Genomic DNA, 22,375 nt, shown 5'->3' with positions numbered 1-22,375 from the left:
ACAGTGAAGCAAACCACGTGACTACGACTGTATAATTATTAGTAATATTATTACTACCGGTACTTGCACCTACTGTACAATGACAGGTCATGCGTTCCCACTTTAATTAATCAGGACTAGTTCAGTGCTCGAGACAGTGCTCCAAGGTTGGGACCAACCATGCTTGATTCCTCTGTCAGATACTTCTTCTTTCATAATTCCTGTCCTCTCTTTTCTAAAATGTGGCTTATCCACTCGCCTTTATACCACTGGGCCTAGTTACCGTTTATTGTGCGAATTGAAATAACCAACCAGAACTCTTTCTGTTGTACCCGATCTCCCTCTGATGTACCGCTGACTCTACGCTGAAGATCTAAGTATAGTAAATTCTCATTCTCATTATAATTTTCATATTCACTTTCTTGTTATTGGGTTCTATGCCCGTTTGAATTTGCGAATCAAAATACTGAATACAAACAAGAACCATGCACGCGTACGATTCCTTGCCATTGGGTAGCTTTGTGAAAGATTACAACCAGTCACGTCTTTGTTACTCAAAATGGGTTTGTTCAAACAATACGTCACGTCTTTGTTCGGTTTGTAATTGTTATTGCGACGCTGAATCGGATTATCACACATCAACGTATCTACTGTAGATGGGACCCATGTACATGTCGCTTGGGTCCGGCGGATTCTGCCGGCAGAAAAGTTGGCAGAATTCGGTACTTTTTCTGGTAAGTTTCATGCATGTTATGTTTGGTATGTGGATAAAGAAATTGAGCAGAATTCGAGGAATTGCCCGCCATAAGGTTTGTATGTTTCTGCCAATTTCACTGCTTTTCGAGCAGAATCCGCCGGTCCCTACATGTAGCTCAACACGAGTACCTTCGGCCATTTCCCTCGCACTTTGATCGTTCCATGCATTGAGAGTCGTTCGCTATAGTACTGTGTTATGTTTCAATTTGAACAGGCCGCAGTTGCATCATTAGCCGGACAGTCGTCCCAGCAGGTCGGCCGGACCCCCTTCCCCACAGGTCACACCGACCATATTTGAGCACAACGTCTTGTAGAACGCACCGGTACATGTAAATAAAGGTATTATCAAGTATGAACAAAAAATGAAACTCATCTCGTCTTAGCTGCTCCACCCTGCAGCGCTCCACCTTGCTCCACCATGGACCCACCATGTTACACTCCTCCCAGTCCTTTCCGATACCACATGTACACAGCAATGGATGCACTGCTGTACGACATGCATTGAACTACACCAAAATGTATCAGCATGATAAAGTCACTCACGCACGTCCTGCTATCTGCACGGATGGATGTGCCAGTCCCAACCGATATATTGGTGGCGTGTGAGACCTTCAGCAGTGGTGGGCGCCCTGGCATGGGCAGTCGGACCTGCTCTTCGGCGCCAGTAAATCCGTGTGCTGAGAAATCTCATACCTGTAATTGCATGGACGGTTCGTTTTCTCCGCATACATGTACATGTTCTTTAACGCAGCCATTTACACTTTAATACTCAGATTGAACATTAAACCAGTATGATTATGGTATCTTTGCCGCAAAAACACTTTCCTCTTTCACCAAGCAATAATTAATGAAGGGTGAACAATCAAACTACAGTAAAACCTGTAACTAAAGACCACCGTGACTAGCGACCAGCCTGGTACTACCGACCACCGTGACTAGCGACCAGCCTGGTACTACCGACCACCGTGACTAGCGACCAGCCTGGTACTACCGACCACCGTGACTAGCGACCAGCCTGGTACTACCGACCACCGTGACTAGCGACCAGCCTGGTACTACCGACCACCGTGACTAGCGACCAGCCTGGTACTACCGACCACCGTGACTAGCGACCAGCCTGGTACTACCGACCACCGTGACTAGCGACCAGCCTGGTAGTAGTACTACAGACCACTTCGACAGGCATGGACGGTCTCACATTCATTATAATTATGGTTTTGCGGTGCAAACCTCTAACTAAGGACCACCTGCCACTGAAGACCGCTTTCTCTAGCCCCAAGGGGTGGTCGTTAGCCACAGGTTTTACTGTAAATGCAAACAGCAAGGTACTGACTGGTACAGGTAGACCGTGAAGTACGGCCGGGGGGGGGGGGGGGGGTGGAAGTGGTGAGAAACGTGTCCACTAGAACCAGAACTTTATCAGGTGCAGGCTCTGCCTCTGCGGCATTCGGAGCACTTTCAGCACACTGGGTGCATCCTTCGGTGAGGTGTAGGTGTGTATATTATAATTTTAGGGAGTAAAGGAGTAGGAAATCTGAGAGAGTAGGAAATCTGATGACACCACGGTACGTGCGGAGAGAAAGGGAGGTAGAGCAATGAGGAGCTGTGTTTGTGTGTGAATTGTGAGTATGGAATAATAATGCTGTGGAACATTCATAAGTGTGAAGACAGTGGTGAAGAGGACAGACTGTACTACAAGTAGTTGATAATTACGTTACAATAACAAGTTACCACACACGGGAACACATACATGTACATGTACAAGCATGCTCATGTATTCTTGAACCATCAGGTGTAGCAGCATGTGCGGCAATATCACAAACAATATCCATTACCACCACAGCATACTTCACAGTGTCCAACCGTTGCCAGAAAAGACACATACATGTACATGTATGATTTACCAGTATCTGACGTCCACTGTAGACTATAGTGATCGCCAACGCTGCTTCAAGAGGTAGTACGTACCGGTACATGTATCTGCAAATTATTCGTCTCTTCAGGGTTTCTGCAACTCACAGAGATACCGATCAAGATGATTGTTTATCATCTCAGTGTAGTCCTCTCCCTCAACGGCATTGAATTGTTTTCGAAATAATGATTCGGAAAGCAGCATTCCCAGCCTCGATGCTTTGTTTTTATTCGCCCCGTTTGGAAAGGCATTCCAGTACGTGTAATTTTCAAAGGAGTTGCTGGTCCAAGGCGCGACCATGTTGTGTATTTTGAGAATGGGCTGGCCCATTTGCCAGTTTCTTCCTTTCACACTGCGCGATTCTCAAGTGCGCTTACAGCATGCATATGCATGACAATGATTATGCTGGCCCAGTATACCAGTATACTATTACAGTTACATTGGGACACCGAACTGCGTTGCCACCGTATCTTTCGGAGTACTAATTAAGCCGCACTGGAGTGTAAGTCGCCCCCCCCCCCCCCTCCCTTTGCCTCAAAATACATAATACAGACACCTACCCTAGGTACAGCAATGGTATACTTACACGTTACCTCTGTTGTGCTCTGAATAATAATACTTACATGTTTGTCCCTTTCCCTCAAACCAGTTAATATTATATGTATTTTGTGTGTCAATCAAGAGTACTAACTGGGCGGTAACCGTGCTGTATTGCAATAGTAACAACACAGGCTAGAGCAGTAATATATTAAAGTTGTTGTCTCAGAAAAACGCTTGTTTACATAGTTTAAACGGAGATACTCGCCTGATCACGTGATCAGATAGTTATTCGGAACACGGTGCTGGAAACGCTTTCTTTGTCGTAACAGTGCAATGATTGCATTCGATATAATTATTGCTCTCGCCTGTTTGTTACTATGGCAATAAAGCATGGCTACCGCACAGTTAGTACTCTTGATTGCCATCTTAAAGTTGCTGCCTCCGAAACGTTTGTTCAATTATGTGTGTCCGTTACTTCAATCCCAGTGAAATAGCCATGGTATTCAACTGAAGCACATAACATGGTACTTGGTAGGTCTGCAGGTCAATCAGCAGGTGTGACTACACCACAATGCGGACACGGCAACCGGTCGCTGGCTCTATTCACCCATACACCAGCGTTGCAACGTTGAGCTAGTCTACGCAGTCTGAGGATACATGAACACCTGTCTACCCAATCTATGTATGTATGTACGTATGTATGTATGTATGTATGTATAACTCATAATCACAAGGTGATCGTAGAGGCATTAATCAGCGAGAGAATTGTGAATGATGTCTCTGAATCCAACTGTGCTGCATGAGAGAGAGAGAGAGAGCACCTGTCTATGCAGCACTACAATGTACTGATGTAGATCTACAGCGGCGCAGGGCCAAGCTAGAATGGCTATGCAATGTCGTCTGGACAGACAACGACCGTCATGGATATGGGTATGCTTCCTGACACCTGCACCCGTATTTGGGCGACGTTCCGTCTGTTCACGTCTGCGCGGCCGGGAATCCGTTATCCAGTAGCAATTCACCAACTGTGGTGCATGTGGCACTGCTAGCCTTTGCCTTGATGCCCTCCCGCCACAAGAAGGTGGAATTGGAAGAAGACAGCGGGCAACATCATGTACATAATACAATCGTGCAGTATTGTACGCATAGACACTTACCTCAACACAAGCAGCACATTTGCCCGGACAAGAGGCTGATACCGAAAAAACACAAGGAGCACATGATTTATTATTACTTACACTAGTTACATGTACATGTAGATGTGTGCACGTAGACATGCATGCCCTTGGAAGTATCATTAATTTCACTTGTCGTGTGCGTGCCCTGCTATAGTATAGCGTTGATGAATGTGGTGGATGACCGGATGGCATGAAGCAAGTAGCAATCAATAATGCGACCGTGGTATTGTGCTCAGGCAGAGTGGTTTGTCATAGCCTTTGCTTGGCACTCTACGTTGGCTTGCCAGTAGACACGTTCGCATACAGTATGCTGTAAATGCACGCACAAACCACTTACACCGTCAGAATCTGATATGACAGGGAAGCGCTAGGCAGCGGTCAAGCTGCAGTTTACAGTATCGGGAAAGCGTACTGGTTGGCTAGGAGTAAGAGTGGATTCATGAAAGAGCAGAGCTCGCTGCTCTACTTCTGCAGGTGACAAAACTTCGGATGGTTGACTTGGTCGAGACGCGGTAGACGACAAGGTGACGGTTCACCCCGTGATCGGTAACACCTCCTTGATCCACTCGCCGGTCCGCATTTCCGATGACCTGAAACTCCCGCGGGGCTATCGTTCGGAGACGGTGCTGGCCGAGTGAGTGCGGGGGCTGTAACGCGAATCCGACCTGTCTGCTATACCGCCTTTGGCGCGTTTTCCGCTTTCGCGCTGTTGACTGTTGCAGACGGGCGTGCAAGGCCGGCGGAGGTTCTGCATGTCTCCTTGTTGCCCGCACTTCAGCGCAGCGAGGTTGAACCGACTTGTTGGACACGTCTAGAGAATAGAGCCCTGCCAGAACCGCAAGAGACAATGATTGGGGCTCGACCTCTTCGATGGCAGTTCGTCTTTCTTGCAGTATTGCTGCTTGCTGGACAGGCTTGGTCGCTAGCTCCGCGAAACGACAACCAAGGCGAAGGTGAGTTGTCGGACGATTATGATTTTGATTTTGCCCATGTGTTAGCGTGAATATCATGGCTCAATGTACCATGCAACTACATGTAGTCGGAAGGCGTAGAAATCACCCTAGAGCGGAGTATCACACTTCCAGGGACTCGAACCTTAGGTTCAGAACACAGGCGACAACTGTCGAATTTAGCACCGCATCAAAAGATGTTTTAGTGCTGTTGAAAGTATGGCCATGATGTTGTCATAACCAGAGCAAAATACGACACTTCAATACAAACAAGACGGACTATTCCCTGATAGTTTCAGCATGACCCGTGTGTGTTACGGATGGAGAAGGTTTTCGAATTTTCAGATGGTCTGGAAGTGGTGGAGTACGGCTCTTGGACATGAATGAGTAAGTTGAAGTGCTTTGGTATTCGACTAACAAGTGGAACTAAGGACGGATAGGTAACATGTTCGTAGCCACCAGCCCGGTGTGTACTCTCACTTTGGAGGTTGAATGAACAGCTATGTGTTCAACGATAGGCAGTCTTGATTGCATGAAGCACTTGAATTCGGGGAAGAGCAATCTCCCCTCTTGAGCTTCAAGATTCGTCCTGGTCTTCTTCTTCTGTCAAGTAACACGCTTGAGTGACCTTGACTTTGGCGCACTTTTCACGCTCTGGTGGCTGGGTGCGCTTTCTCTGATATCCTGGAAGTGGATATGAAGTGGCCAGCTGACAGCTCAAGAGGGGGCACACTGAACCATCTGCGGACACACACACTCTCTCTCTGTTCGTGTGTAGTGACCCTTTTTGTGTGTGTGTGTTTCTGTCTAGTGATGGTAATGAGTGTGTTTTGTGGATGCACATACAAAAAGTAATAGTTGTTGGCTTAGTGGCAGATGACAGTGATGAGTCAGGGAGTGTTTGTGCCCTGATTGTGCCCATATTATCCACAAATAGCTCGTGCTGCCAAGCATACACAACCAAACACAGTGCAGGGTACCATTGTACTCTTCGTCCAGCCAACACTCATTTTGCCCCAGCTATGAATAAGCCTCTAAAATGCGTGTGTGCTTACTACTCATACACAGGTGAAGAAATATAGACTAGGAATAAATCCTTTGTCCTGTGACTGAACAACAGCTTGGTAAACACACTCAAAAGATAACAACATGGCTAGTAACAACAGCTCCAGTGCACCTCTCTTCCCATTCCTTTGTGACGTTTTCAGCGGTTTCCTGGTGCCTTTCCCTGCTAGAAGCCATTCCTGAAGCCGTGAGTTGGGAACACACTGAAGGGTGCCAACATTGAGTTTTTGAACCGTATCGACAAGTTTACTTGCATACATCAAGTACAGCTGTAGCTCTATTGCAGGCCCATGATCGTACTCACACATGAACTATCACAGCCGTGCATGGTTCAAGTGAGTAGAGAACGAAGCGAAAATATAACCACAATAAAATATCGATTTTGGAATAACACACCTACAAATCCAAACACGTTGACATGTTCCATCAATTTGTGTGGTAATGTCTGTGGCACTACGGCTGCTTCAATATAACCACAATCATGGCTATTGTTATGTGTAGTTTGCGCAAAGAAACATGTGTGAATGGCTCAAGGCTGTGAACATGCTTTTGACATTATACAGTCGACTTCGCTAATAGCGATTGCGGATATCACGACAATTCGCGAATAACGACAGAATTTCCGTGCCCAGAGCAAAGTCCCATCCAACTGTAAAGCATATAATGAGACTGCGGGTGTAAGAACACTTCGCGAATAAGGACACTTTTCTGATGCCCCGCCGAGTGTCGTTGTATGCAAAGTTGACTGTAAACAATGCACTTCATGAAATCCAATCTTCAGGCTCCAGGCTTGAGCAGGTGTAGGCAAGGTCTGGAGCTGAATACTTTCTCTTTTTAGTTCCAAACTAGGTACTGTGTAGCATAAAATTAAATTTCACGGTTCAGCCGAGTTTTCCGCATCCGCCGTGGGAACGCCACCACCCTCTAGGATCAAAGGCGCAGATGCAGCGCCTAAACGGTGGGAGGTGAGTAGATCAGACCCACCACCAAGTGGTGTAGCATAAAATCGAATATTCTTTGCATATTCTTTGCATGGAATTGCTTCATGCTTTGGCCTCCATAATCATTCGAGCAAGATGAGTGTTACCGCACTGGTGAGCTTAGCTTCTGTCCGAGGTTCCTCCCGGAATGGCGGTCAGCTCTTGTTCTCTACGGAGCGTAGCTACACTGACCAAGCTTCATTGGCGGAGACAGTTAGCTGTCTGCAGGATTGGGGTTTCTGAGGCAGTAACTGTACCAAGCATTGTGTGAATAGCAGCCTTCTGTTCACTTACACTTTGGGGTAAAATGCTCAAATCGCATGCAGAGCTGCTTACGCTTCTTTCTGGTTTCTTTCTCCAGATCATGAAACAGCCCATTCCAATGGTACAGATGTATTACATGTGAAGATGGCACACAGTGAGTTCTGCTATAGGTTTCTTAACGAGCATCGGACTGCCTTTCAGGTGTTCATTGGCAGTCAATGTCCCATGCTTGGTCTAGATGTCCCCTTACATGTGTGTGTGTGTGTGTGTGTGTGTGTATATATGTGTGTGTGTGTGTGTGTGTGTGTGTGCGTGTGTCTTTGTTGGTTCCAGGGTTCATATACTTTCTGTTTGAAGTATACATACCTGTTAACCATGGACTGCTTCTGGCTAGATTAACTCTTGTGTAATCAACGGTGCTAGTGAAGCTTATATCAGATCCACTCTGATTTAGCCACCCACACTAGTTGCAAGTATTACCTTCACTGGGGGCAGGGGTAACTGCAGTTGGATCCCGGGACGGATACCCTGATGCCGTCAATCCTTTTTCTGCACCTTGTCCTCACCCACTTGCTGAGGTGTGGTGAGCCCATAAGTGGGATCATCTTCAAGTCCACCCAGAGTTTTGGGGATTTCAGGGGGTGTCAGTCGTTGGGCGGTTCAATAGCCAATTGAGTCATTTTTCCAAGATTCCTCTTGAGTCTCTCTCCCCTCTCCCGGGGAGACCCACGTGACCAGTTTTGGCAGTGAGCAACAAGTACAAGTGTGTGTGTGTGTGTGTGTGTGTGTGTGTGTGTGTGTGTGTGTGTGTGTGTGTGTGTGTGTGTGTGTGTGTGTGTGTGTGTGTGTGATGACTCACTGCGGCATGTGCGTGAGTACTGGCTGTTTGCCATGAACAAATGTAGGTGTCTTTTGATCATATCACTTGCCGGTCTGGAAAGTCTCATCAATAACTATGTAGCGCATGACTGTGCAGTTGTTGTCACGGTCACACCGATAACTCACCCACACAAAACTGGTTTTTATGTACTATTCTTAACTTTTTGTATTTCAAGAAGGTGAGCCATTTCCGTAAAGAACATGTTACACTTACTTGTGCAATACTTGCATCCCTTGAAATACTGGTGCTCGATCTGCCAGCTATCAGGCTCCAAAGCCGTCGCATTGCCTATATACATTGGCATGATGAGTAGCACACATCTTACCTGTTGAGTGCATTACACCCTCTACCCCACCCATGATGTCCAGCACCCTATTCTGTGCATTGTAGCCCACCTCTCCCCCCCCCCCACCTGTGTCCTGCATTGCAATATGTACATGTACCTTGCCCTCCTCCCCTCTGTCCTGCCCATGCTCTGCACTCCATTCTTTGCACACCTTCATGCTACCCACGTTCTGAACCACTCTCTGTTCTTCGCACACCTCCATCGTACCCGTGTCCTACAAAACATTAGGTACATTGCTCACCGCCATGCTATCCATCATCGGTTCTGCTCGGTACTCCGTGCTGATTGAACATCATACCAGCATTTTCAAAAATAATTAAAAACCCAAGAAAAGAAGCTAATTGGTCACTGTTGCTGTTGTTGCCCAGGTAACTGGACGCTGTCTTCTGAGTACTACAGTGTGGTTGCATTCAAAGGTGACAACATGACTTTCACCTGCAAGCTGCCGTGGGACAAGAGGCCGCACGCGTACACAATACTCATGGAGTCGCAGGATGGCGAGAATCTCGCCCGACCCTCGTACGGCCTCATCGATAAGAACACTAACAAAGTCATTGTCGGCGCCACCATACCAGCCCGTCTGCAGACAAAGTTGTACGTCTGCAAATGGCAAATCGCTCGCTCCGACAAAACAACAGAGAACGATGCGTTCGTCGACGCAGAGGCCCATGAGAGAATTATGCCAGTCCGCGTCGGTAAGCAGCAGTGGAGGATAATACAATTTATTATTATTCAGTGAGAGCGTTTGAATTTGAAACCCAAACAAACAAAATTGATTGTATTTAATACAATCAATTTTGTTTGTTTGGGTTTCAACGCTCTCACTGAGCATCCCCATAACATACTTGTACAATTTCAGTGGCATACGACTGTCAACTTTGTTAACACGTGCAAAACCTCAAAGACAACACCTCCTGCAGTCTGCAGCGCAACACACACTCAAGCAGAATGATCTCATGTGTCCTTACCGGGCGCAACCAAGAGAGCATGTGAGACCTGCATCAGCAATCCGTGTTTGTCATCAAGTTTAACACCTGCATGTGAAGTGATACAGTGAAGCAGATCGGCAGGCATGCTTTCATTTTCTATTGGAGATATAAACAAGGTGGTTCAGTATGATCAATATAACATGCAATGAATGATGTGCAGAATAATTAAAGTTTAATATCTAAACTAATTGTTGAACCTATCCGAGTTTTTTCCTGTGATTACCCCCCCCCCCCCCTACAGTTCACCGGCCGAGGATGAGTGTCATCGTTTCCCCACACCAACACACCGCATGGCTACCCAGTCATGGAGTGCTGCTAGTGCGCCCCGACACTCGCGGGTCGGTGTTCTGTAGCGTGGTGTCAGGGCACGGCTACAGCGTGATCGCCACCCTGGACGGGACAACACAGAACTGCAGCCGTGCAGCAGCGGCGGAGATACCCGAGAGCTGCAATGGCACCCTGGCAGGCTCCGGGGATCCAGCGACCGACACACTGCCAACCAGAAGGGTCCTGTGTTCGGTACCGGTACGCATAGGCACGTTGCAGTGCTCCGTGGACTATGGCAAGGCCACGGCCAGTGCTGCTGTCATCAGCATGTTGCCGTACAGTGTTCCAGAAGGTATGTGTGGAATACATACAATAATACAATAAATTTCAATTTCAAATTTGGACTCTGTGGCCTCTAATTTCCTAATGGAATAAATAACTCAGAAGCAGCGACAAACTCGGCCCTATAAATATACTCATTCCTGTATCTACTATCCATTCGTTGTCTAACTCCACTGAGGAGCTCTTAATGAACGGAACGGCTGTCTGGAGGGTATGGAACATCTATCCAAAACAAACTTCCTCGTTAGGGGCCGTCCGGGGTTACCAATAGGTTTTGCAAAACGAAAAGTTTTAGTATTTTTCAGCACCCACCCACCCACCTATCTTTTCTGCAGGTAAAACGAATTCCAATAAAATATTGATGTCAATTTTCGACATCCAGAAGTAACTGGGCATTCTCCATCTGGATTCAATAATTATTTTTAAAACGAAACTCCTTCAAACCCACCCACCCCCAAACGAAAACTTTTCGTTTTGAAAATACTATTGGTAACCTTGGACGGCCCCTTATGGAGTATGGTGTTGTGAATGTAAATATAATAGTTGCACTTTCAAGTCCGGGTCAGCTGTGTTGAGACGTGACCCACAGTATTCACTTGTGGCGGTCAGGCGGAGAATGACAAACAAAACAAAAATGAAAAGATGCACCGGATACTGTATACTGCTAGTTGGTGAGAGACACCGAGACACCGAGAGAGGCGCTAAACAAACCAACTAATTCTTGCACGCACAATCATGCACATACATACACACGCACGTGTGTGCGTGCATGTGAACATGGTGTCACGGAGGCACTGCTGCGCCAGCAACAAAACTGAGCGGTCATCACAGCGAGCGATCTGGTGATTGGAATGCGTCTGAGTCTGAGTACCTGTATTTGCAAACCATTACCATTATTCAACTGAGTGGTCATATCATTGTCAAAGCGTCAATAATAATATAGACAATGGTTCATTGTTTAAAGCAAGTATTAAAGTGTGTGTTCTGTTTTGCTCTGGTCTAGGAGTGTGGAGAATGTCACGGACGCACGGGAATACCATGGATGCTATGGACACTGCACAGGTTAATGCCGTGAAGAACGCTCCACTGGTACTCAGAGCCAAGTTCTACGTCCAACCAGGACGCATGTACGGCATTGAAATCGACAAGTTAATCGGCGATGGCAATGACTTCGATTCAAGTTATGGAAACTACTATGAGAAAAGCTCAGCAACAAATGTTCTGTTGGTTGCACATACAATAACTAAGTCAACAACAGACGCAGACTCTGGACGCTACAGAATTTTCATCAGCCTAACAAAAAGCTTTTGGGATAGACATGATACAGTTGTTGAAGTTCGTGTTGGTAAGTAGAACTATACGTATACCTTAGAGACTGTTTTTCCCCCGTGCTGGTTTCACGATCTCACTTACCGTATCCTCCAGCCGCAGTCAGAACCGAGGAGCTTATAAAGAAGAGCATGCAGTTGTGTCTATGGGGCAGTGTGTGGCGTGCTGCTAGTGTGCCGCTGTGTCTAAGGGGCAGTGTGTGGCGTGCTGCCTTCATTCTGTGGCCTGACTATGCCACACCCTGTACTCGTACTCATGCACCAAAATCCACAATCTCCTGTGTCAGCACGTCCGGTTTTGCTTGATTCGTTCCGGAGTACTGATGCGAACTCTAAATTGCGCTTACTAGTAATTCATGAGAGATTCCAAAAAAACTCTCGTTGGAGCACTGCCCAACCTCCAATGAGTGAAACCTTGGACTCTCTTCCCACCGCCCCTGTCTAATCACTTAATGTATGGACTTTGATCTCCGTGTTGACATTCACGCACGCCTTTGTTTGTGTGTGTGTGCGTGTGTGTGTGTGCATGTGTGTGTGTGTGTGTGTGTGTTCGTGTGTTTGTGTGTTATTGCATGCGTACGCACCTGTTCAGTTTCGAGACCAGACATGAAAGTGTTCTTACCGGCAGCAAAGGTGCTCCAACGAGAGGTTGGCGGTGTGCGAACATATTTCGTTCCACCCAACGTTGGCAGTTCAGCCGTGCTGCTTTGCAACATGCGCGCTGGCAATGCCACAGACATTGAACTATGGCGGGAGAATACTCCCATCAAGGAGTATCTGACCCAGCGGGAACTGGCAGCAGTACGTAACACAACATGTACCGACTGCCTGGCACAGTCCGCTGTCGTGTCCGTGCAAGGCCCTGAGGATGGCATCAACGGCTCCACGTACGCCTGCCGTGTGCGACAGCACGGCACCCTCTTCCAAGCGTCAGTGAAGCTTATTCAACTCTGTAAGTACAGTCACCAGCACATTACAATGGGTAGAAGTTCATTGCTCAGCCCAGATATTAAGGTCTAGAGAAAGGCATCGCGACATGGCAAATCTGACGGCCGCTCTGAGAAGGCATGTAATGCCAGCTAACTGATAAAGAGCACCCCTTCAGAACAATGGCTGTCAAGTGACCGGATTGCTAAGACGTTGGTACTAGGCTGGACAAGTGGAGTGTTGTAAATGAAACGTTCTCTTCTGCCTGCATTTCTTACTCCTGGTTTGCATGCCATTCCCTTCTGTTCACAGACCCGCAGACAATTACCAGCAACAAGCAACAGCTTCTAGTGGAGTCCAACACCACAGTGATCCTAGCTGATGTGGCCATAACAGGCTTTCCCCTGCCCGAGGTTCAAGTGACGCTGCCAAATACACTGCCAATCGGCGATGGAATCGACTCCACATATCGTCTTCACCCAGACTCACAGTCCAATATCAGCGTTCGCCTGGATAACTACTCAACGATCCTTCTGGAGTACACCGTGAGCAAGAGTGTCCTGTATACAGCAACGGTGACGGGAAAGCTCGTCTCACCGCTGGGAACACCGTCTGATGGTGATCACCTGGCTGGCAACTACACATTTAGCATTCTCAATCGTGTTCTCGGCAACGGGCCTAGTCAGGTGGTGATCGCACTCGAAACAGGTGAGAAGACAGCGACATCCACGTACAATTATGCTTTTCTTTTTCCGTACAATATGCTCGAGTTCGGGAAATGAATTCTTAAAATAATGTTTTGAAAAATGATCCATGTCGATTGGTGCTTCTCCGGCATATTATCAGCTGTGTCCAACCTCTCTGTTTGTTTGTTTGTTTGCTACTGTGTAGAAACATTCATAGTTCACGAGAACGTTTCTATTGGTGTTGACCGGCTATCCAGCAGATCAATTCGATGTGAGTTGAGTCATGAAGTCTACTGGCCAGTCACTTGGAAATGGTTCACGAATGGAAGCAGTGCACTTGAAGAACCTAGCGAGCAACCCCTCCTGACCAGCCACGGGTTGTCGTCACTGCTCCAGCTCTCGCACAAACAAGTGTATGACCTTCGCGAGGCCCAGGGCAGCGTGCTGTGCCGATCTCAGTGGAGAGACTGGAATGACAGAATGAGAGACGCTGAGGCCGTGGCTTTCGTACCTACAGAGGAGGGTGAGTATGTGTACGCTGCTTTGGAGTGAATCTGCTATCGATCATTTTCCACAGCACTGGTTGTACAGTGGGGCAGTCTCGTACGCAAGCATTTTGTACACTGCATGAACGCGGGTTTTCTTACCGAATTAAATTGAATTGCCATTGAAGCTGTTGCTTGATGGCCGCCAAAAAAGGAGGAAAACAACATAGCATAATAGTGCATTCACAAAGGATGCCATTGACCAATATACATGTGCGCAACAAAGTCACGAAAGAAAAATATAATTATATTATATTTTCTTTCGTGACTTTGTTGCGCACATGTAAAAAAACATAGCAGCCAGTTAGGGATGTGACCTCAAATAACAGTCAAACAATAACACACTAATCATCAGTGTGTACCGTACTTCCCCGAATATAAGTCTTACCCTTTTACCCTCAACTTCAGGACCAACAAAGGGCGTGCGACTTACAATCGAGCATGATCACCACTTAAGTGAATGTATCAACACAATAAATGGGGTTGCGACTTACAATCGAGGCAATACAGTAATTCCCTGACGCTCTCTCATAGTAGTTGAGTGACTGTGCCTTGCTGGTGTTATGCACATTCCTGCAGAGCCTTCGTCGGATCCAAACATCACTCTAGGCGTGCGGCTGAACCACACCGACGATGGTCTCGTCATGCACTGCTACTTGGATGCACGACTGCCAGCAGCAGATAGTGGTGACGTGCAGTGGCGCTGGAGGAGCACGGCCAGTGAGGTGGTGAGTGCAGGCCTGCGCTGGTCCAGCACGCTGTTCGTGTCCACCACACAGCTCAACGTGCTCCTGGCGCTCTCGCGTAACGTCACCTGCTCGGTGTCCTGGCTGGACACTGATGGATTCCGACACAGGAGAACAAAGATTGCCTATCACCCCACAGAAAAAGTCCACGGTAAGGCAAAGCATTCTAATATTACTGATGTATAGGCTATTCACATGATGTGCAAACACTTGCACGCGTGTGACCAAGATATCACTTGCAAACCGTGATCCAGTTCACAATGTGCTGGGAAAACGTTGCACGCGTCAATGTATCCATAGTGACCTCCTGAAAATGCCGGGAAATTTTAAATTTCGAATTCTCCTTTGGAGGATAATAGTTCACACACTACATTTGCAGCGTGCACTTTCAACAACCGACACTTTTGCTCGCGTGCAAAGTATAATCGTGAGCACAAGGGCCCGGCCAAGTTCAACAAACAGTTGCATGCGCGTGTCCAAGTTTATCGTATGCGAGTTAATGTTCTTGGAAACGGTACGATAAAATTGAGTTTGCACGCCGTGTGAATGGCCCATAACGGATAACCCAACGGCAATATGCCACCTTCTAGTATTTCTCCCTTTGATGATGAACTTTGAGAAATTCCCTGTGCACATTGGTCACAGTTTGGCACTGAACCTGTCTTTCTACAGTGTTGGTAAGAGAACTCTACCCTGTACAAGAGCAGCATGGGTGGTACTGGTGGGTGTAGTGTGAGGTGAGTTGCAGGGCACCAGTGGCTGCTCAGCCCAGTGATCATGGATGTGATCCTCAGCTGCCAAACTAACACTGGAGATCACATCAAATGTGAAGCACAGAAGAACAACTGATACGTATTTCAATTCATCTGGTGTTCATTGAGACTACTTCAAGTAATAGCCATGCTCTTCGCACACTACATGCTTTGCTTGCAGAGCCAGAAAGCCTAATGTCCTGGCAGAACATCTCCAAGTCCACCGCAATCGGCCTGGGTGCCGGCATTCCAGTGGTGTTGATACTTGTGTACGTTGTCTGGTACAACTGGCGGCGCATTACTCCGTACCTGAAGTCCTACCAATCCGTGTTCAGCATGAATCACCTCAAGGAGCTGAGCATCGGATCAACATCGCGTGTCTTCTACGTGATCATCAAGACAATGGTGAATGGCAAGGTGATGCTGGAAGAGCCGGCTGTACTCGTCGTCTCTAAAGGTACGGACATCATCCTGTCTTGTGTTCAGACTCTCATTGTGGATTGTAAGAAGAAAAGAGGACCAGAGAGCTACAAGTCACGCTATATTATCCTCTTTTCCTCTTTTCCTCTTATAAATTAATCCTGGGCTCTCCACCCGAGTCTAATGTGTATTGTGTTCAGGAATACAATGTGCACTGATGTGTGTTCTCACCCATTCATGTCCATCGGTAGGTTCGCTCATACAACCTACCGGTACCATGTTTCAATAAATTAATACTCATGTATCCATACAACTTCCCTGTTTTCATTGAGATCGGAAAGCCAAACAAAAGAGAACTTCAACGAAAATAGATATGGTAACAAATCAAATTTCCTACTGAAGTTGCGTGTACACAGGGATTTCCCCTTCTCAGGCAAGTAATTTGCATCGTCACATTACTGGGAATAAGCATTCCTAACACAGAATAACAATTGAACGAGACATGGCTATTACCTTACGATGCATAATAGCTTGAGTGTATTGTATTGTATTGTATTGTACACATTCATAGAAGAACCTTGACTGCTGATCCGAGAGTGCTCGATGGATGACTTGCAGAGCTTCAGCTTCAGATTATTGCTAGCATGGAGCTCTGAATTGAGATTAACATTTTTTTGTTCCACGGGACTTTCGTTCGTATCGTTCACTCTGCCATCTTCTGATGGGTCCATGCATGCATCCTTGCAGATGATCCTGACTGGGGAAGCGGTGGGTTTTTCGGCCCGTTTTCCCCGGCACACGGACGAACGCCGACAACACCGTCAGCCCCACCGCCAGTGGCACCACGGCCAAAGTCGCTCGCGCTGGCTACGTCTCCAATGTCTCCAATGTCCACGACGTCGGCACGGACACCTGTTTCGCCGCGGCCCGACCCGCACCGCACCTACTACGAAGTCATGCTGCTGCTACAGGAGAACGACGCTGGGCACAGGAACGTCATCAAGATGATAGTCAAATATAGCAGCCTGATGCAGCACGGTATGACTGACTATCACGTACATGTACCTTGTGCAATGGAAAGAAGGAGAGAGGGGGAGGGTGGGGCAGAGAGGGGGAGGGAGGGAGGGAGGGGGGGGGGGTACTAGAACAAATTAAACATGGAAAGATACCGAATCAAAGGTTTCACATCATTCTCCCAGTGTGAGAATCACTACAAGTTTCATACTGCTGGTGGCATAACATTCGCAGAAAGGAAACTGGCAATGGGGTAATCGAAATGCACTGCTCCTGCTGCTGTGTAGAAACAGTTTTGTGGACAAACAGATTCTGTATGAGCTTAAATTATATGCCAAGCACCTACTCAATCCACAAGCAATACTACTTTGGCTGTTTCGGCGCAGCAGATACAAAAGAGGCCGAAACTGGTAGCATTGAAGTGTGCCAAGCCACCTGCATGTTTGCTGTTTGTACACTTCAGATTCGGAGTTCAACGGTCGGCTTGTCTTGGAGTACGCACCACACGGCACTCTGCTCGACTACCTCAAGTCCAGGGTTGTGACGAAGAAGCACCACTGTCATGGTTACATCGACTGTTTGTGCATCGGTGGACGCGAACTGCCGTTCCGATCCGCCACACCGAGCAGCTTGACAGTTACCGAATCATCGCGGCCTCCATCGGTGACTAGCATTGATACGGTGCAGGAACAGCGGGAACACCTCACGCCATACATGCTTTACGACTTTGTCAATCAGCTGGCGGAGGGCATGAAGTTTGTGCGCAACAAAGGGGTGAGTACGCCCTCATCGGTACATGCGCTTGATGAGCGTTTCCAAAGAACAGGTGCAGGTGCAGGCTGCTTGCATACTTTCAGTCACCTCCACTCTAGTAGTCTTGTAGTGGTATTTATTATTTTACCAGGGTAATCCCCACAGACTGGGAGTCTTTTTACAGGGTACCCTAGGTGCTGCTTTGTTATCCTGCTTTAGCTGTGCACATTGAGGACTCTATAATTATGTCAGCACATAGTGGATACATGGTTAATGTCCTCTCTCTCTCTCTGAACGCCTATGTTTTCATCCTCCAGGTGGTTCATGGTGATCTGGCATCAAGGAATATACTGATAGGGCAGGGCGGTGTGCTGAAGATCTGCGATTTCGGTCACTCCTGGTCGGCCACGATCGATCGGCGGCCACCATCCACGCCTGTTCGATACGCGCCTATTGAGCGTCTGATCAGCCCACCCACGCTTTGCGTCCAAAATGATATGTAAGTGGAAGAATTTGTGCCAACGTGTGTCTGTGCCTCTGAAAAGCCTGAATGCACTAAAAGAATTCCTCATCAGTATTGGCTATCGGTTCTCTTTCGCAACTGCTGTTGCTATGTGAATGAACCTGTGTTTCTTTAGGGGTGGGGTAGCAACAGTCAGGTTTTTTATCATCCCTGAAGCAAACATCATTCATTTTGTGGGATCAAAAAACACATTTGCAGCTTGCTTCACAGCGGTCATATATGATTTGCTTTTACATATTTGGAGTAGCTATGATTCCATTTCGGGGGGTCGCGCAGGTGATTGCGGATATACGGTTAGACCATTCACATAACTTTGCCCTCTGTCTCTCTGCTTTTGCTCAGCTGGTCATTTGGTGTAGTGATCTGGGAAATGTGTACTCTAGGTGAGTCCGCACCATCTTACTTATACTAACCACTCAGTACCAAGTACAGTTGTTGCCAAAGAAATCTGACTCATGAGCCGAAAGCAGCGCCAAGGCTCGTGCGGCACTAGGATTGGTTTTTTGGACTGTGCATGACGTGTGTGTGTGCGTGTGTGTGTGTGTGTGCGCGTGTGTGGTGTGTGTGTGTTAATTGAGATGCAAACGTGGTGCATCTTTTGACTCGCGATTTTTGGATGCTAAACACGTACCTGATCACAACACCACACATGTCTCCTGAGACCTGTTATTTCAGAATTCATACCATCTACACACTTTTTCTTTCGAAAGGCCCTCGTCTATAAGGACCTGTATTCTGTGCTCGTTCTATTGATGGACGGGGAGGGCTACATTATAGAGCGTGTATATGTGTGTGTGTGGGGGGGGGGGGTGAAGGAGCCCTATATAACTTACAGCGGGTAATTATTACTCAATAATAATTGATGTCCTCAGGTTGAAGCCAGTAGGAATGAAGATTGAAGTTCATAACACATGCGACAACACTTCCTCTTTTGCACAGTGTTGCACCCGAGAACAGTTTGAGTTAGTGGAGCAGCATGGCTTAGGCACAAGATACGTTTAGCTTGCATATAGCAGCAGCTCGAGGGCACAAGTCTATCTCAGGTCGTCAGCAAATGACTGGATGGCTTTATGCAATGCTCTGTCCCGCCTTGTGCAGGGAAAGACCCGTATGAGAGCCACGCCAATGGTGATATCCTCCAGCATCTTCTGCAAGGAAACCGTCTACCGTGTCCGCGGCACTGCAGCGAAGCCGTGTAAGTCCTCGCCAATAACTGCCTACTGTCACACTCTGACTACAAAAGCCTACATACAGATTGAGAAACAGATTGAGATACAGAATACGCAAGCTCCACTGCAGCCATTTCATAACACGGAACACCTTACACCATCACCAAAGCAAGACCAAACATCAGTGGTCTCTTTGCTGCAAATTCTATGACAATATCAACTTTCTTCATTTGGTCCGTCAATTCACAGTAGTGGTAGATGTTCCTTGTGACCAGACAACATCACACGCTGATTCCAGACTTTGAGTCTTGTTTTTGCTTCAGATGTATCGTTAACACTGCCTTCACGCTCACTGTGGCAGTTGTAACATTCATCCAGGAGACGAAATGCCACCTCCTCTGCCACATCTCCTGCGTTCCAATTCCTTGTTTTCTCTGTGTCTGTACTTGTCCACCCTTGCAGGTTCGCTGTTATGGAGAATTGCTGGCGTACTGAGCCGGAGCAGCGATGCACGTATGAAGAAATTCAAGACAAATTCGAGAATATTCCCCATGTAAGCTCTCAGAGTCAGTCAGCTCGTTGTTGCCATCCCTGTTGTATGACGAGGAACGTGCAAAGCAGATATGCTTCGAATGGCGTTACACAGTACAGCGAACAGTAGCAACGGCACAATACCAGCTAACTTACATTGTGAAATCTAGCTCCGCAATACTAGTAGTTCATAGACCTAGCTTATTATCACCCAAAGCCATTTTGTGTATGCAAGTTTAAGGTTATTGTCAGTGTAGCTGTGAGAAACTGTTTCCTTGTGGGTGGATTGCCTAACCTAGAGCATACTTTGTATAGAGTGCTTCATACATGTTAATATGCACGTGTGTGCATGTGTGTGTGTGTGTGTGTGTGTGTGTGTGTGTGTGTGTGTGTGTGTGTGTGTGTGTGTGTGTGTGTGCGTGTGCGTGTCAATGTGCGTGTCAATGTGCGTGTCAATGTGCGTGTGCGCATATTTCCGACAGGATCCCTATGATGGTTACTTGCAGACTATACCAGGCACGGAAGCACCGCGGTCGCAGACTGGCTATGTTCCAGTGGAAGACGCGTTCGAGGAGATCACATCAGAACACGACACAGCCAGTGAGAGCAGGAGTGCCCGCAGCGACGACGACGGAGATGACGCTGACAGCGCTAGCGACCCGGAGGACACAACACCGCAGATAATCGTATCGAGTAGGCTAATGCAGAGCTTGGTCAGGCCTATGAGTGCATCCAACCCAGCACTACACCAACCACACGTAAGCGGACAACATTGCACTGAGCAAGCTGATCAGTACAGGTCTTCCCCTGTACTCTATTGGGATAATAGCCCCCCCCCCTCCCCAACCCTCTCTTGGAGGCACAATGTCACATTTAAATTTGCATGACATCATCACTTCGAAGCCCTATAAGTGATGGGAGTCACACGCATACAATAGTTAGTGTGCTTGTTGACAGACTTTGGTATAGCCTGCGTTTGTCCCTCAAGGCTGGCCACACCGAATCTCTGCTACAATTGTGAATGGCACTAAAGTCCTGCTTTCCATTTTTGTATTGTATTTAGATGGAGTCTAGTAGCGTGGAATGCTCCGTTGTGCACAAGTCCTGCGATGCCATCTGCGTGGAGGCAGTGTGCGATATCTCAAAGGAATCGTGTCAGCGAAGCAGCTCCGCCGCACTCTCAGATGCGGACTATGCGCTTGCATGTGACCATGTTAGTATGGCAGCAGGCTGCCAAGCAGAGGCAGAGGCTGTCGCGTCAAGCGACAGTGAAGAAGGGCATGGTGAACGGCACAGCGAGGCAGGGTTTTACAGTGTCGACGAGGAGTAAGAGTAGCAATGATGAACACACCAATACATGAAGGTTGCACCGAGGACAACATCACATGGCATGCGCACAGTGCATCTCAGAAGTGTGCCAAGCATGGCATGTGCACAGTGCATCTCAGAAGTGTGCCACCACACATGGGCGGCTAGTATTGACACTGAACCAGGAGATGTACACCGTGCTGTCTGTGGCCCCGTCACACTGGTTTGATCATCCACTACGACCGCAAGCAACAATATTCTAGCACAGGACTCTATTATGAGTATTACCCAACGGCTTCCACTACGTGTGCCAGGCTACGTGCAATTACAACAACTCTTAGGGCAGATCTATACTATGAACAGCAAGTCATTCATCAGCTATGTGATTTCTTGATTCGAAACTTGTCTTAAATTAGCTTTAAAAGATGCACTGCCGTTTTGTCAAAACTTGAGAATTCTCTAGGATCTGCTTCATATACATGCTAGCAATATGTTTCTTCAACTTGGTTTCGGTGAGATTCAACCATCATTAGATTAGGACAATAGGATTATCAATTTTCGTCCTCCATTCTCACGAGAATAAATTTAGGATGCTGTTATGAGTGTTATCACAATTTAATTTTATTCACATATTGGATTTTTTCACTTCCGAAGTAGCGCTCAATATTACGGAGGATTAGCAAGACGAAATTTGCGTTCGCGTTCGCTCTCCAAGGAAAGTCGAACTCAGTGACGGAATTCGCGTTATGAGAAGGATTACCAAACAGAATTCGCACTTGCATGACGTTGACACGACGTACATTGCGTACAGACACTACAGCGTGGTAAATTTATGACTGCCCTGACACGAATCCGCGATTCGTGTTCCGACTACTTTTCCGAACGAAAAATGCGAAAGTACGCAATCCAGTTCGCGAACTGAAAAATGTTTGCGAACGCGAACGCGAATTTCGTCTTGCTACAGTCCGTGCGCCAAGTTCAAAAAAGTCGTCTAAAAGTTGCACTTTTATTTGCAACCGCGGGAAATTTGAAGACGAATTTAGTGACATACCGAATTATTCTCAATTTTCGACTATTGGTTACCTCGAGAATACAGGCTTATCCTCCTATATCGATTGCTTTTGCGCCGTTATGGTGTTATAAGGGTGAGCGATGAGCACATTTTTCGAAAGTGCACCTCGATATTCGACATCTCAAGTCGTTCCGGTGCCTTTTTGTTTCTCTT

The 22,375-nt window shown here is 47.2% G+C and overlaps 1 protein-coding gene across 1 annotated transcript; it reads left to right on the top strand.

Moving 5' to 3' along the window:
- Positions 1 to 4,595: 4,595 nt before the first annotated feature.
- Positions 4,596 to 21,803, top strand: LOC135817438 (uncharacterized). The gene is made up of 18 exons (XM_065330627.1): positions 4,596 to 5,318; positions 7,722 to 7,778; positions 9,219 to 9,545; positions 10,081 to 10,458; positions 11,452 to 11,793; positions 12,369 to 12,728; positions 13,016 to 13,411; positions 13,595 to 13,912; positions 14,514 to 14,831; positions 15,614 to 15,889; positions 16,600 to 16,890; positions 17,330 to 17,640; positions 17,937 to 18,118; positions 18,485 to 18,525; positions 19,241 to 19,337; positions 19,774 to 19,864; positions 20,325 to 20,600; positions 20,906 to 21,803. Exons 1-18 carry the CDS (start codon positions 5,213 to 5,215, stop codon positions 21,170 to 21,172), a joined length of 4,434 nt encoding a protein of 1,477 aa, XP_065186699.1. The 5' UTR covers positions 4,596 to 5,212; the 3' UTR covers positions 21,173 to 21,803.
- The last annotated feature ends 572 nt before the right edge of the window (positions 21,804 to 22,375 follow it).

This window comes from Sycon ciliatum, chromosome 5 (genome assembly GCF_964019385.1).
Source record: "Sycon ciliatum chromosome 5, ocSycCili1.1, whole genome shotgun sequence".
NCBI classification, from domain to species: Eukaryota; Metazoa; Porifera; class Calcarea; order Leucosolenida; family Sycettidae; genus Sycon; species Sycon ciliatum.
Note: the sequence above shows the minus strand (reverse complement) of the source record. Positions and strands in the feature narration are given on the sequence as shown.